The sequence below is a fragment of the Polypterus senegalus genome, chromosome 5 (assembly GCF_016835505.1).
Source record: "Polypterus senegalus isolate Bchr_013 chromosome 5, ASM1683550v1, whole genome shotgun sequence".
NCBI classification, from domain to species: domain Eukaryota; kingdom Metazoa; phylum Chordata; class Cladistia; order Polypteriformes; family Polypteridae; genus Polypterus; species Polypterus senegalus.
In genome coordinates, this window is record NC_053158.1 from 182,871,323 (window position 1) to 182,888,677 (window position 17,355).

The following is a 17,355-nucleotide window of genomic DNA, read 5'->3' on the forward strand; positions in this document are numbered from 1 at the left end:
AGTGCAGTGCAGGCCTAGATCATGAAAGGTGGAAGCAGAACCATAGCATGCAAAAGGCCTGCAAATGCTTGTTAGAATTTCAAATCAACCATTAAGAAATTAATTATACTGCTGAAAATATGCAACCAACTGGTATGGTGAGCAAGTAGGGTTGCCTGCCTCATGATGTCTGGATCCTCGTTCAATTCAGAGGCTGTTCTATAGAGAAGTAGTGCTGGGTGAAGTAGTAGTGCATGTTCTCCTCAGCATTAATTAGACTCCTTCTCTGTTTTCAGTTCATACTAACTTGCACCCCTACTATGTGTGCAATTGTCCCTGTTTTTACTGGATTACAACAACAACATTTATTTATATAGCACATTTTCATACAAATAATGTAGCTCAATGTGCTTTACATGATGAAGAAAAGAGATATAAAAGACAAAGTAAGCATAAAAATAAGACAACACTAATTAACATAGAATAAGAGTAAGGTCCGATGGCCAGGGAGGACAGAAAAAACTCCAGATGGCTGGAGAAAAAAATAAAATCTGCAGGGGTTCCAGGCCACAAAACCGCCCAATCCGCTCTGGGCATTCTACCTCACATAAATGAAACAGTCCTCTTTATATTTAGATTTCTCATAGAAGGATTTGATGATGATGGTCATGTAGACTTCTGGCCTTTAATCCATCAATGTAGGACATCACAGTGCTTTGATTAGGTGGTGATGGTGCAGATCGCCACCACAGAAAACCAAGAAAAGAAACAGAAGAGAGAGTACGGGTCAGCACGGATTTTAGAGCCACCATGAATAGTTATTATAGTGAATTGAATATACAGAGTATCAGGATTAAATGAAGGTTAAGGTATGAGAAGGCCATGTTAAAGTAATGTGTTTTTAGCAGTTTTTTTAAAGTGCTCCACCATATCAGCCTGGCGAATTCCTATTGGCAGGCTATTCCAGATTTTAGTGCATGACAGCAGAAGGCCGCCTCGCCACTTCTTTTAAGTTTTGCTCTTGGAATTCTAAGGAGACACTCATTTGAGGATCTAAGATTACGATTTGGAATATAAGGTGTTAGACATTCCAATATGTAACATGGCAGCGAGGATTATTTAAGGCTTTGTCAATTAGGCTTCCTATGATCCCAATCATAATGGGCGGTTAAAAAAAAGGGATGGAAATCATGAAATTAAAAAAACGTTCTCTACCATACTGGAAGCAATGACATCACATGGCCCAGATTTCATTTTTCCTTTAGCTGCCGCCACATTGCCAAATAGGAGTTGAGGGCATAAACAGCAGACATCTCATGACAACAGAGATGCGTCTTCTCTTCTCTCTATAAATGGCTCTCAGCTCCCGGGTATGCATGACACATTTATTGGCAGCGACATCTTTGCCAAGAGAAGACAGAAGTCTTAATTCACACGTCACTTCCTTTTCATGATTACAGCATTACGCAACCCTTCTGCATATGCGCCCCTACCGTTTTGTTATTCAGCTCTAGGAAGCTTTTGTTTTTGTTAGACGTCAACATCAGCGAGACACATTAGAATGGCTTGTCAGCATTTCACTCCAGGCACTCTAAACAAACCAGGGAGGTGCCTCAAACCACCATGGCCTTTGTTACACATCGAAGGCTGCATATTTTTCAATGTCAGCAAAAAGAGCAAGTTGCTAAGCAGTTCTAACAGCATGAGCCATTGATTAGTCCACAAATGATATATTGTGACTTCCTGGAATGAAAGCTTTTGTATGAATTCCAGCATGCAATATTCTGCAGTGAAAGTCTTACAAGAGCTCTGGTACAACTGAAGCTTAACCAGGCTGAGTGCCACTTAAAGACTCCCAGGTAATGAACATACTATGATGAGAACAGCTCATTCATCAATCTTTATTATCTAGATTATTCAAAATATGAGTTTTGTAGGTCTCTAAAGTCCTACTGTACCATACTACTTGGGTAGAAATTTGACAAACAAAAGCAGTATGTTCAGTCCATTAGCCTTGTAGGTTTAGCTAATTTAAGCTGTCCCAATATCTCATCCAGGTCCTTCTTAAAGGTTGTTAAGGTTTCTGATTCAACTACATGTCTTGGTACATTGCTCCAGATTCCCACAACTCATTGCATAAAGAAGTGCTTCCTGGCTTCAGTTCTAAATGCACTTGCATGTGCTATTATGTGTACTACAAGTGTTATTATGTGTATTAGGGGGCTTTGCCCCCTGCTTGCTTCGCTTGCCCACCCCCTGGGATCCAATGTACTAGCTGCCTTCATAATTTTAGACACTTTGATCATCTCACCTCAGTCTTTCCTCATAGCTTATACCTCTTAGTCCTGGAATCGGCCTAGTTGCTCTTCTCTGGGTTGCTATGTTTTTTTGTGAAATATGGACATGAAAACTGCATATATCAGAGGCAAAACTAGGATGTTGGCTCAGCACGGAACTGAAAGAAACATGACTCAACAAAAAGTTTATGAATGGGCAGAAAGGTTTAGAACAGGAAGAATAAGTGTAATGGATGAAGCTCGATCTGGTCAACCATCAACACTGGGCACACAAGCCCACATTGACATGTCCAGCGTTCACGAGAGAAGTCTGGCAGATTACACTGTCCACTGTTGCTACACATTTGAGTATCAGCTATGGATCTACACATGCCATAGTGATGGGTACCTAAACATCTTACTGATCTGCACAAGCAGAGAATCTCAACAGGTTTTTACTGCCTCTGCACAAAGAAAATCTCACGACAGAACATTGTTCAACAATGATGAAACCTCAAAGTGGAGCATCCATGTTGATTTGACCATGGCTTCAACAAGATTAATGGCAGAGCATAGCTGTGCTGTGCGTGTTTGCACTACCCTAACGAGAACATGTTGTAGTGTGCCAGTTTCCATCAGTTTCAGTTACTATGAAATTTTCAAATTGCCAATACTTAATTTTTCCTCAGATAATATAAAATAAATGAAACTTCAGACTTCAGGTAAATGAACACACAACAGTTATGCTCATGCAGTTGTCAGCAGCAACTGCTTAGCAGCCTTATAGATAACAGATAAAATCTGATCCTGAATAATTTCGTGGTGTGTGCGAGAACGGTCCTGCACAGAGGTGGGGAAAAAAGTGACAGTGCTGGGTAGGCAAGGCCTTAAATAGGACTGTTGGCCTGGCAGAGAACAATTCTTACCTCAGGTGAAGGCAGATTTGCAGAGTCTTTGCTACTAACTGGTGTAGTTTGCAGCATGTCGCCCAGTATCTCACGAAGATGCCGTGCCATCACCTTCTGTTGCTCCAGGGTACAGTGGTTTTCCAGTGATAGGATCACCGGGTATGGCGAGCTCTGGGGGAGATGAGAATGGCTTACAGTCAAAGAAGCTTGAAATTTTACACAGTAGACATAAAAGTGGGAAAAAACCCAGTCACAGGGGATGCACAAACCAGTGTGTTTCTTTGTGCCGGTCCCAAGCCCGGATAAATGGGGAGGGTTACGTCAGGAAGGGCATCCAGTGTAAAATTTTGACAATTCAATATGTGGACAACAATACAAATTTCCATACCGAATAGGTCGAGCCCCGGGTTAACAACGACCACCACGGGTGCTGGCGGAAATTGGGCTACTGTTAGCCTAAGAAAAAGAAGAAGGAGAAAAAGAGGGGGGAGACGTGTCTGGAGGCAGGAGGACTGGAGGAAAGTAAAGAGAGTGGAACTGAGGGTAGGAACTTTGAGTATGAGTAGGAACTTTGTGAGTATGTCTGGTAAGGGGAGTTAGCCGATATGATGGAGAGAAGGAAGATTGATATATTGTGCATGCAAGAGACTAAATAAAAGGGGAGTAAGGCCAAGTGGATCAGAGATGGATTCAAATTGTTCTATTATGGTGTGGATGGGAGGAGAAATGGGGTAGGAGTTATTCTGAAGGAACAGTATGTCAAGAGTGTTTTGGAGGTGAAACGAGTGTCAGGCGGAGTAATGATTATGAAGTTGGAAATTGTAGGTGTGATGATGAATGTTGTTAGTGCACATGCTCCGCAAGTTGGGTATGCAATGGGTGAGAAAGAAGATTTTTGGAGTGAGTTGGATGAAGTGATGAACAGTGTACCAAAGAGACAGAAAGTGGTGATTGGAGCGGATTTCAATGGGCATGTTGGTGAAGGGAACAGAGGAGACAAGGAGGTGATGGGTAGGTATAATGTCAAGGAGAGGAATGAAGAAGGTCAGAGGATAGTGGATTTTGCCAAAAGGATGGACATGGCTGTGGTGAATACGTATTTTAAGAAGAGGGAGGAACATAGGGTTACGTACAAAAGTGGAGGATGATGCGCACAGGTAGATTACATCCTATGCAGAAGAGTAGATTACATCCTATGCAGAAGAGTCAATCTGAAGGAGATTGAAGACTGCAAAGTGGTGGCAGGGGAAAGTGTAGTTAAGCAGCTTAGGATGGTGGTCTGTAGAATGACGTTGGAGATCAAGAAGAGGATGAGGGTAGAGCCAATGATCAAATGGTGGAAGTTGAAAAAGGAAGACTGCAAGGTTGAGTTTAGGGAGTAGGTGAGACAGGCACTGGGTGGCTGTGAAGAATTACCAGACAGCTGGGAAACTAAAGCAGATGTAGTAAGGGTGACAGCAAGAAGGGTGCTTGGCGTGACATCTGGAAAGAGGAAGGAGGAAAAGGAAACCTGGTGATGGAATGAGGAAATACGGGAGAGTATACAGAGGAAGAAGATGGCAAAGAAGAAGTGGGATAGTCAGAGAGATGCAGAAAGTAGACAAGAGTACAAGGAGATAAGGCGCAAGGTGAAGAGAGAGGTGGCGACACTAAGGAGGGAGAAAAGGACCTGTACTGATTGGCTAGACAGAGGGACCGAGCTGGGAAAGATGTGCAGCAGGTTAGGGTCATAAAGGATAAAGATGGAAACATACTCACAAGCGAGGAGAGTGTGTTGAGCAGACGGAAAGAGTACTTTGAGAGGCTGATGAATGAAGAGAACGAGAGAGAGAAGAGGTTGGATGATGTGGAGATAGTGAATCAGGAAGTGCAACGGATTAGTAAGGAGGAAGTAAGGACAGCTATGAAGAGGATGAAAAATGGAAAGGCCTTTTGTCCAGATGACATACCTATGGAAGCATGGAGGTGTTTAAGAGAGATGGCAGTGGAGTTTTTAACCAGATTGTTTAATGGAATCTTGCAAAGTGAAAGGATGCCTGAGGAGTGGAGAAAAAGTGTACTGGTGCCAATATTTAAGAATAAGGGGGATGTCCAGGACTGCAGTAACTACAGGGGAATAAAACTGATGAGCCACAGCATGAAGTTATGGGAAAGAGTAGTGGAAGCTAGGTTAAGAAGTGAGGTGATGATTAGTGAGCAGCAGTATGGTTTCATGCCAAGAAAGAGCACCACAGATGCAATGTCTGCTCCGAGGATGTTGATGGAGAAGTTTAGAGAAGACCAGAAGGAGTTGCATTGCGTCTTTGTAGACCTGGAGAAAGCGTATGACATGGTGCCACAAAAGGAGCTATGGTATTGTATGAGGAAGTCAGGAGTGGCAGAGAAGTACGTAAAGAGTTGTACAAGATATGTACATTGGAAGTGTGACAGTGGTGAGGTCTGTGGTAGGAGCGATGGATGCATTCAACGTGGAGGTGGGATTACATCAGGGATCAGCTCTTTCTTATTTGCAATGGTGATGGACAGGTTGACAGACGAGATTAGACAGGAGTCCCCATGGACTGTGGTGTTTGCTGATGACATTGTGATCTGTAGCGATAGTAGGGAGCAGATTGAGGAGACCCTGGAGAGGTGGAGATATGCACTATAGAGGAGGGGAATGAAGGTCAGTAAGATGAAGACAGAATACATATGTGTAAATGAGAGGGAGGTCAGTGGAATGGATGCAGGGAGTAGAGTTGGTGAAGGTGGATTTAAATACTTGGGATCAACAGTACAGAGGAATGGGGATTGTGGAAGAGAGGTGAAAAAGAGAGTGCAGACAGGTTGGAATGGGTGGAGAAGAGTGTCAGGAGTGATTTGTGACGGACGGGTATCAGCAAGAGTGAAAGGGAAGGTCTACAGGACGGTAGTGAGACCAGCTTTGTTATATGGGTTGGAGACAGTGGCACTGACCAGAAAGCAGGAGACAGAGTTGGAGGTGGCAGAGTTAAAGATGTTAGATTTGCATTGAGTGTGATGAGGATGGATAGGATTAGAAATGAGTACATTAGTGGGTCAGCTCAAGTTGGATGGTTGGGAGACAGTCAAAGTGGTGAGATTGCGTTGGTTTGGACATGTGCAGAGGAGAGATGCTGGGTATATTGGGAGAAGGATGCTAATGATAGAGCTGCCAGGGAAGAGGAAAAGAGGAAGGCCTAAGCGAAGATTTATGGATGTGGTGAGAGAGGACATGCAGGTGATGGGTGTAACAGAACAAGATGCAGCAAACAGAAAGATATGGAAGAAGATGATCCGCTGTGGCAACCCCTAACGGGAGCAGCCAAAAGAAGAAGAAGAAGAAGATAAAAGTGGGAAAAGATGAAGAGGAAGAATAGAAGTTTCTTGACACAAAGCCAATGCTCCTACATTAGAATAAATTGCAGCCCCTCAGTTCCACATATTATGTTGATACCTTAAAGGTTTAACTACATTTTGCAAGTTATCATTTAAGATTTTAACAAAGAGCCTCAAATGAAGCATAGAGTTGCAGGTAAAGCTTTATAAGAGCCCCAGTGTCTACAACATGCTTATTAGCTAGTCCTGACCTTGAAGGCGTATTCCTTGACAGTCGTAATGACATCTTTGAAGAGGATTTTGGAGGTGAGGGTGTATCCATGGTAAATCACTGGCTCTCCATTTGGTCCATCCCAGCAGTCCAGTTCCACACAACGGCAACCTCTGGTCAGGGCTCTGAAAGCACATAAATTGGTAAAATGTTCACACTAAAGACAAAAGACACTGAACAACACATTTGAAATAAAACTAATGATACACAAAGGCTATCTATCGTATTCTTGAGAAACAAGGTTTTAAAATCTAAATTCATGGACTTCAAACTTCAAAGTTGTATTACCTACATGTGTAATGCAGTGTTGAAGACTATGAGGACAGTAAGGAGTGGCAGTGACTAGAATTCTTATTACATGAAAATACTACAGCACATTTTAGCTCAACTAGAGAAATTTGGTCAATTCATGATGCCCTTAAAGCTGGAGGCAGAATGTCCAATTATCAGACTTCATCTCATGTATTTAATGTGCAGAATGCTAATAAATGTAATATTTGACTTTTAGTTTGGGTGCATTCTGGAGCAAATTGTAAGTGGGTTTAGAGAAGTTTCAATGGAGGAAATCATGATTCATTTTTAGTCAGAATTATATGATTTGCATAAAAATTAATTTATCTTTATTTTCAGTTTCAAAAAGCTTTGGATAACATCTCACATGTGAAGCTTGTGAACAAACCAAAAGAAGTGGATGTTCAAGGTCCAACATGTAGATAAATGTTATCATACAAGGATCGTGGGCAAAGTGGTGGCTCTGAGGCTTGAGGATCTGCATTGGCAATTGGAAGGTTGCTGGTTTGAATCCCGTAAATGCCAAAAGGGTCTTTGCTCTGTTGGGCCCTTGAGCAAAGCCCTTAAGCTGCAATTGCTCCGTCCTAGGTATTAATCTGCATCCAGCCCTGCATATAGGCCCTCCAACATACAGGGAAAAACTTGAGGGTTGGTGGCAGAATTGGAACTCCAGCCACCATAAAAAAAACCTCACACTGTTCCACTCCATCTGAACTAGTGCTGCAATCGGATCCTAATCTGGATTCTGAGTTGTTTGTTATGTGGTGGGTGCAGCAATGCGTTGTATCAGCATGTGCTCCTAACCTCACCTCACCTAATACAAGGATCCTTTTTGGAGTTAGGTAAATGTTAAATGTGAAATCACTCTGGTTTCCTTGATACTATAAATGACCTTAGTAAAAAGTATAACTAACAAAAATGCTTACGTTTGCTGGTAAAACTAAACCAGAGTGGAATGGCAGATGCCATGGAGTTAACAGAATCATTATGGACGTGGATGTGGGCAGAGGAGTGCAGAAATGGCTAAAACACAGGAAGCAGACGGTGACGGTGCAAAGAACCTTATCACGCTTATTAAAAGTGGTATCTCGAAGGGGTCAGTGCTATGGCTGCTGCTATTTTCAAATATAACTAGCTGGTCAGTTAAACCACCCATCCATCTATAAATATAACTAGTTAGTTGGTGTGTTGTGGGCATACGGAGTAGGATGGGATGTCAGGTCTCTGAAGGGCACACAACCACTTGGCCACTTTAGGTGGTGGTGGTGGTTAGCAGCATGCTCTGATACAGCGCATTGCCGCACCCACCACATGACAAATCAACTCAGGATCCCCGATTAGGACCAGAGTGCAGCCATGCGACGGATGACACCTCCGCATCACACTTAGGATCAACAATTAATGTTAGAGCAACCCTTCCGGAATCACAGATACATTCCATGGTTTATTAAGGCATTCACTTTTATGTTTATGCATTACTTAAAGAGTTTTCAAAAGTGTTTTTATTGACAGTATTAAGGGAACATCATTTAGTGCTGCTGCTTCATGGATCAAGTGTCCTGAACAAGAATCCCTCCTGATCATTGTCTTTCTGGAGTTTGCACTTCTCCCTTTATATACTGGTACTCCCACTTTCCTCCCACATAACTTAACCAGCATTTTCTGGGTAACTGGCAATTCCAAACTGGCCCAGTTTTGAGAGTGAGTAAGCAGACCCTGTGATCAATGGAAATCCATTGCAGGGCTTTTTCTTGCTTTCTGCCCAGTGTTATTAAGATAGACTCCAGCACACTGCAATCCTAAGTTATATCAAATAAGGTTTTAGAAAATCATGTTATGTTTACAGCTTATTTAGAGGTTAACTTTGTTTCTGGTGACATATTGCCAGTTGAGTACTGTGATGCACAGTCAGCCCATCTATGGTTCGTTTATATCAAGCACCCAATGCCAACAGGCTAGGTTGCAGCTCACCGTGCTCCATAAACTAAACCAAGGAGGTATAATCAACAGGCAGGTGTCCATTATTATGCTGTTCCTTTTAATCAGAAGGGATATAGTGCTACGTTAACATGAAGTCAACATGAGGGGAGGTAATCTGCCACATTAACATCAAGTCAATATGACGGCATGCTGCCTCTACCTGATATAAGCCTCTGTGCTGCTGGCTCCTTTTAACTGATCTTGCACCAGGTAGGTGTTGTGTGAAGAAGAGATGAAGTAATGACTGAGGGGGTGCATCATCTCCTGGTAGACTCTGTTGTGAGCAGGATTAAAGATTTGTCCTTCTTCAGACTGGAGGTACATCAAGAAACCATCTTTGGTCATCTGCTTCTCACTTTTTGCTGAAAATAAAAAATATAAAAAAAATGAATTAACAATTCAGCATTCAGGTGTTTTACTTGCATCAATTCACTTTGTGTCTCAATGCTTTAAACTTTAGGTAGAAAAGTGCAGACTGTTTCATTGATGTCTGTATAATTCATGGGGGCTGAAGCTGAAAAACGAAATAGAAATGAAAACGGAAGGGTTGTGGGGCATTTTTGTACCCTTAAAATAATGCATTGCTGCCAATTTTATGCCAATGTCATGTTATGAGTGGGGAATGCCACACTTGTTGATCGCAGTCACTGATCTTGTTGCTGCACCATGACAGACTACACAAATGAAAACTGCAGTCCATGTCATATTTAATGACCAAGCACTTATATGCTCGCCCTTTTTACTGATAGTCAATACCGTGTTGCCTGAGTGGCACTTTAGAGACGGTTAAACTCATCCACCTTCGCCAACTCTACTCCCTGAATTCTCACCATTCCACTGTCCCCCCTCTCATTCACACACATGTATTCTGTTGTGGTGGTCCTACTGCTCTTCATTCCTCTCCTCTCTAGAGCATATCTCCTCAACCTGCTCCCTACTCTCGCTACAGATCACAATGTCATCAGCAAACATCATAGTCCATTCTCTCATGGTATGTAAAATACAAGACATCAAACAGACAAGCCTCTCTTGTGTTTGTGAGGTTTAAAATATGCAGATTCCTTATTCTTCATCACTCCATTCTATGCATTGTACTTTTGGATGAGCAGTCATTGGTTCATTTGGCTGTCAGCTCTCCTGTGTACACAGCCTACCCCTTTGAATAATGAGAAAATAAAACACACTTGATTTTATCCTAGCCAGTTGCAGACTAGTTGGTCTCAGTCATCAGGCATGTCACATTAGATTCATAGGTGTAAGATTATGTAAATGAAGACTATGACTGAAAATTGCTGAAAAAGTCGCCTAATATGACATAGGCTTAAGATGCAGTTTTATCATATTTTCCTGAAACTAAAACTGGAGGATGTGGGTCTTATATTCATGGACTTTTATTGTCACACTATAGAAGTCTTGAAAGCAATGCTTTTCATATTAAGAACTCTTCTTCTTTCGGCTGCTCCTGTTAGGGGTTGCCACAGCAGATCATCTTCTTCTGTATCTTTCTGTCCTCTCCATCTTGTTCTGTTACACCCATCACCTGCATGTTCTCTCTCACCACATCCATAAACCTTCGCTTAGGCCTTCCTCTTTTTCTCTTGCCTGGCAGCTCTATCCTTAGCATCCTTCTCCCAATATACCCAGCATCTCTCCTCTGCACATGTCCAAACAAACGCAATCTCGCCTCTCTGACTTTGTCTCCAAACCGTCCAACCTAAGCTGACCCTCTAATGTACTCTTTCCTAATCCTATCCATCCTCGTCACAACCAACGCAAATCTTAGCATCTTTAAAACTATCAAGTGTTAAGTCCAAACACCTTCCAACTACAAGACAATAATGCTGAAGTAAGCTAATCTGGGTTTGTGAAAGGAAAGCCATTCTGTGCGCATTGCCTTGTCACATATAAGTGATTCTACAAAATGGTCTTGCTATACTGATATATTTACTTGTATTTTATTGTGCATAGCACGATTTTGTTGTCCTCAAAAATCTGGATTTTAAAAGTGGTTGGGCATTAAATTTAGGGAATCTTAAATTGGAAGCAATATGATATCAATGTCATTACACCAAATGTGAGGGGACCCACATAGAGAGGGCAGCATTCCAGAGAGTTCAAGCAAGTGCTCAGTTATGTCAGGGCATTGTCTTTTAGTAGAGTTGTTCACCTGACCAAAAATTAATTATTTTCCCATAATAATAATCAGAATATAACACTGGGGTCTTTCCATTTGATAAGGTGGTACCAATCATAGCTAAATGACTCTCTTGCTAGCACATCCCAGATTCCAAGGTACCTCACTCATTACAGGATTGGCAGGGTGACCATCGCTTTCCCAAATTTCATTGACATACCCATGCATTAATTATTAACCAACAGGGTGGAATGTAGGAGTACCACAGACGCCAATAGCCCAAGTTCCACACCCTCCTTTAATACTGAAGGTCAGTTACCTATTCCCTACTCTGCCAGCCCCTACTCCCTTGCCATGGGTGTGCCGTCAATGAAAGGGTTGAATACCCCTGTAGTTCTCTACTGTCGGACTAACAGCAGTTTGCTGTGGTATGGACAATCGTCACTTTTGGAATGCATGCACTAGATTAAAAGCAGGCTGCAATCTGTTTCGTTTACAAGTGTGGATGACGATCAACTACAAATGAAGTCACAGGACACAAAGCAATGCTGTGAGACACTGTTTTAATCCTTTGTATATTGCTTATGTTCCATTTGATGCTATCGGAGCCTATAACTTAAAATTTTAGACACGAGTAAAGGGAAATGAAGATACATACAGGTAAGCGCCCTTGACAAGATCAAGTGTTTTATATTATACAGAGCTGCCCATCCCCGGAGCACCCATAGCTAGCCAGCTATTTATGGGTAATATCATGAGGTACAAAACCCCACAAACGCCTTTTGGCATAAAAGGTTGTAGCAGGGCTACATAATAATAAATCATTGTTTTTGTATGTGCTGAGTGCGTTTAGTTTTCATCGTCCCATTTAATGTTCGTTATACTGTGTGTGCGTCAGTAAATGTTGTCCATGTAAGTGAAGAGGCGAAGGATGATGGAGAGAGACTGCAGCCCCGAGATGAAAATCACCAGTTGGATCCACCAGTTACATCTGGGACATTTTGCATTTAAAAAAAAGGAGCGAAGGTGAGAGGGAAAGAGGAGAAAGAGAGAGGAGAGAAATCAAGAGGAAAAAGGAGACAATTTACCCGATCATTTACAAACTCATCACTGCCATTTATTGCATCATTCCACTGCTTGCTTTTTCAACATCCGATTCAACATCACGACAGCCAGAGGCGAGAAACCCCGGGGTTCGGATTCATACCAGCCATTGCCAGGACTTTTCACAGTGAAGTCGTTTTGTTTTCGGGAAGGAGTACAATAACACTACAGCACCAGTATCAATACCGCCGGACTTTATTTTGGACTCTCACCACATTTCTATTGCTGTGTTTAACTAATCTGTGTTTGTATTTGTGTTAGGTGTTTCTAATAATTGATTAGGGGCAAGGGAGGGTTCTATGTAAATATTTGTATAGTCGTGTCTTGTATAATAATTAGTCACTGGCGTCATTTGGGATAGTGATATTTTGCGCACACACACATACATAATATATACACACACTGAGGAGAGGCAAGACACATGACAGCGTGCATGGAGTTTGCTAAAAGACACCTGAAGGACTCTGAGATGGTGAGAAATAAGATTCTCTGGTCTGATGAAACCAAGATAGAACTTTTGGCCTTAATTCTAAGCGGTATGTGTGGAGACAACCAGGCACTGCTCATCACTTGTCCAATACAGTCCCCACAGTGAAGCATGGCGGTGGCAGCATCATGCTGTTGGGGGTGTTTTTCAGCTGCAGGGACAGGACGACTGGTTGCAATCGAGGGAAAGATGAATGCGGCCAAGTACAGGAATATCCTGGACAAAAACCTTCTCCAGAGTGCTAAGGACCTCAGACTGGGCCGAAGGTTTACCTTCCAACAGGACAATGACCCTAAGCGCAGAGCTAAAATAACAAAGGAGTGGCTTCACAACAACTCTGTGACTGTTCTTGAATGGCCCAGCCACAGCCCTGACTTAAACCCAATTGAGCATCTCTGGAGTGACCTAAAAATGGCTGTCCACCAACGTTTACCATCCAACCTGACAGAACTGGAGAGGATCTGCAAGGAGGAATGGCAGAGGATCCCCAAATCCAGGTGTGAAAAACTTGTTGCATCTTTTCCAAGAAGACTCATGGGTGTATTAGCTCAAAAGGGTGCTTCTACTAAATACTGAGCAAAGGGTCTGAATACTTAGGACCATGTGATATTTCAGTTTTTCTTTTTTAATAAATCTGCAACAATTTCAAAAATTATTTTTTTTGTCTGTCAATATGGGGTGCTATGTGTACATTAATGAGGAAAAAAATTAATTTAAATGATTTTAGCAAATGGCTGCAATATAGCAAAGAGTGAAAAATTGAAGGGGGTCTGAATACTCTCTGTACCCACTGTATGTATATATATATATATTATTGAATATTTGTTTGTCTTTTCCATTTACAATATATCCGTGTTTGATTTTACATATCTGTTACTGTTTTCTGGTTATTTCATCGTGTCAGGAAAAGTAAGACAACTTGTAAGGAGTATGGCTTGTTATTAGAGCAAGAAGCCTCAGGTGACCCAAGGAAGAGTCTTGGTAGTTTTGTGGCCGGTCTGAGCAAGGGGTCGGCCATTACAAAGTGACCCGTCCGAAAGACACAACAGAGACATCAGAGACACTCCATTAATTAAACTCACAGCAGTTTTAGACTGGTACATATACTGTGCTCACAGAGACAATCAGAGAGAAACATTACACAACTCATAATACAAGCAAGCATCTCACTTTTTAACAGATGTAACAAATCAGAAATCTCGCAAAAGCCCTTTAAAAGTCAGACCATCCGTGCATATGAATTAGAAGTGGATATCTGATTAAACAAATCAGCTTGGACTGATTTTTGGTGCAGTTTGTTGTACTGTGCCCATATCTACATGCATATATCCACCTTCTATAACCCTGCTATTATAAGTGAATTATATTATTTTCTTAATTAATGCAAGCATGTTTGAATTATTTTGCCTACACCACCTATAAAACAGATGGTTCATATAACCCTTTGTCTATTTGTGAACAAAGTTCATGAATAAACAATCATCTCTTCTTTGCGCCTGAAAAAGCTGTGGGGACAGTGAATTCTGGTCCCTAGGACTATAAGGAGACTTTCACTGCTTTGCTTTAGTCCTCTTTGCTACTGATATCACCAATAGTTATTGAAAAAGTGGGGCACGATAGAAAAAAAAAATGTGTATTATAGGCTAATGGCTGGTGGTCTTCAGCACATAAGATAGTTTTAGCACCCTGGATGAGGGACTTGCAAATATTTCCTCCTTGTCTTTTATTCTATCAGGCTTCAGTGGATAGTTGATGCTGCTGGGTGACCTTTATCCACTCCAAAAGCCTAAATGGGGTTTGAAAAATTGATAAGAGGGGTATATGGGAAAACCACTCAAAGGGTTTCAGGCAATAGGAAGTCCCATTCGGTCACAACTCCCAAGATCTACCACATTTTTTCTGGTGAGCATTCCAGTCCCAAAGGGATTGCAAACAAAAAGGACATGGCCAAATAGGCTTGAGCATACTAACTTCAAGACAATAAAGTGAGTGAACTAAACAACCAGAGGACAACAGAGCCCATCCTCACCTATATCGTCAGGCTCATACATCTCAATGAGCAAGTGGGCCTTTTCCACTGTCACATTCTCATGCTGCTCAGTCTGCAGGAATTTCAGAAGATCATCAGTGCTCATAAGTTCCTCAGTCTCTGCGTATTTATTAAAAATGACATCGATTTCTTCTCGTTGCGTTAAGAGCTTGTAGAATTCTTCAATTTCGGAATCCTCTAACATATTTGACTTGGACTTGTCACATTTCTACACAAGGAAAAAGGAAAAATTAGTATTAATATGACATGCCTGGAGGTGGGGGTTCTCTCTCTAAGCAAACCTCAGATTTAACAAGTCTTATGTATGAAAATGAAGGGTGGTGCTAAAAAACTAATTAGGAATCTTAAGAAAGGTGAGTATTTTTGTTGTTAGATATTTAAATATGGCAAGTCATGTAAGTTTTAACAGTTTGCTCTAATCTCTTGTAAATTATACTGCACGGGAACACAGCGAAAACTCTTAATTCTCAAGTATAAGGGTCTCCAAATTCCCCACAGGTAAGAGCTAGAAGTCTGCCAAAAGTAAACCTTCTCAAGAAGGTCAAGGTGGCCAGTTTCACAGGTCTGATGTAAAAGAACAGACAGGACTTCCCCTTCTGATCAGGTGTTCCAGGATGCCAGAATAAAAGGGCCAATGGGAAGAGGGCAAGTTGTTTATCATCTGGTTGCAGACCAGGAAGCAACTCACCTCTGCAACACTTATAAGATCAGGCAAATCTGGGGCCAAACCCTAAAGAAGGGAGGCCAGAAGAAAAGTGTTTATTCCTCTTTGTAAATGAAACTGGATTAACAAATATGAAATCCCTCTCTTATATTTTAACATTTCATGGTTGCAGCATCATTTCTCTTTCTGATGATGAAAAAGGTAACAAGCTAGCTTAACTTTAAAAACTGAGGCTGTTCACCTTCTCCAAACAGACCTACATCAGTTATTTACACAGTGTGGTGACGTTTTATACATACATTATGGTGTATGTCTCTATTAACTCTTTTAGGGTTGATGTCGACGTTTGACAAAAGGAGGAGTTGGTGATGGTAATCGACTGTAAACTGTGACAAAACCAACCATTATGTTTTATTTGGACTCTTGTTGCTAGAAGGAAAGTTAGATTCATTGGTTTTGACCGAGATTTCCTGCGCTCGTGTGAGTAGCAAGGTGCAAACAATGGCAAAAATGGCACTGGCATAATGGCGAGAGATCAAAGCGAATGCGTAAAGCAAAACACTCCGTGGACGACGCATTGCCTCTTCTCTCTGAACTGGACTATGACTTGTCAGACTCAGATTTTGATACAAGTGATCGAAAATTAATGCGAGGTTCCAGCTTCAGCTGATTGGTCCCCAGTTAAATCGTTGTACTGACAATGTTTGCCAGGGAGGACGGCCACTTAACAATGATAAGAGGTAGAAACCCGATTGCAATGCACTGTGACTTTGTCCCAGCCATGCAAAGACAGCCTGGCAGCAAGCCTGCCGCATATTCTTAGCAAACTGGCTGCCACAGCATGCAGCAACAGATGTTTTATGTTGATCTCTGTGTGAAACCGTTGCTTTTCAGAAACTTGTTTTATGGAAAAAATATTCAGCTCTCAAAGAGTTAAGGTAGCAGGGTACTTGGCCAAGCATAAATGTGTATGGTGTGATCCGATTTCTGCATGACAAGGGCACAGTCCCTGCTGAAATTCATCGTCAACTGGAAGAGATGTGAGGCAAGCAGGCATGTCATGTGAACATTGTGAACACATTTCATGTGTTCTGTAGTGTTTTGTTCTGGAGCTGCTGCAGCAATCTGGAAGAATCTATACCAATTTAACATGGAAAGAGTTAGGAATCCAACCAGGTCCAAGAGTTTTGGGAAGACAATGTACCCCCAAATAAATTAACATGTAACAAAAAATATAGGTAATTAAAAAAAAACATCAAAGAAAAGAATGCCCCAGGTTGCCACGCTGAGCCTCCCACCCACTGTGCCCCCCTCCTACCTCAAAAAGCTTCTTGGCATACAGGTCATCCACTTTTATGTTGACCTCCTGCAGGAAGTGTTTAAGTTCTTTGAAGTTCATCTTGTTGTCGAAATTCGTATCAGCTTTTCGGATGCAGCTGTGAATCCAGCTGTGGTTCTGACTTAAGGAAATAAGCTACACTTATGGTGGAGCACACGTCTCCTGCTGAGACTACCAGAAACTGACAAGGTACCCCTCAGCCACTGTTAAAAATGACAGACTAATTCAATACATCAGGCAGCTGAATGGCAAGAATCACCTAACGGTTGTTCTGCTAAAAAACTGAGCAGACAGAAAAACTGAAACAACCTTCTTCTTCCTCTTCTATGTGGGGTTGATGTTTTGTAAGGACCAGGAAATCAAAAAAGGTATGGTCAGAAATCACAAAAGATGTCAAAGAGATTGTTACAGTGGACAACAAAACAACAAAACTGAAAACCAAAGTTTAGTAAGAATGGCAAAAAAATCACAACTAGAAACATCCATCCATTTTCTAACCCGCTGAATCCGAATAGGGTCATGGGGTCTGCTGGAGC

The 17,355-nt window shown here is 41.7% G+C and overlaps 1 protein-coding gene across 2 annotated transcripts in view; it reads right to left on the bottom strand.

Moving 5' to 3' along the window:
• Positions 1 to 17,355, bottom strand: part of plcd1a (phospholipase C, delta 1a) — a 156,455-nt gene that overhangs the window by 33,951 nt on the left and 105,149 nt on the right. For both annotated transcript variants that reach the window (XM_039753704.1, XM_039753703.1), the window contains exons 4-8: positions 16,799 to 16,928; positions 14,796 to 15,024; positions 9,202 to 9,403; positions 6,751 to 6,895; positions 3,182 to 3,334 (exon numbers count right to left, since the gene is read on the bottom strand). In XM_039753704.1, the coding sequence (XP_039609638.1) occupies positions 3,182 to 3,334; positions 6,751 to 6,895; positions 9,202 to 9,403; positions 14,796 to 15,024; positions 16,799 to 16,928 (859 nt within the window). The remainder of the gene's footprint in view (positions 1 to 3,181; positions 3,335 to 6,750; positions 6,896 to 9,201; positions 9,404 to 14,795; positions 15,025 to 16,798; positions 16,929 to 17,355) is intronic.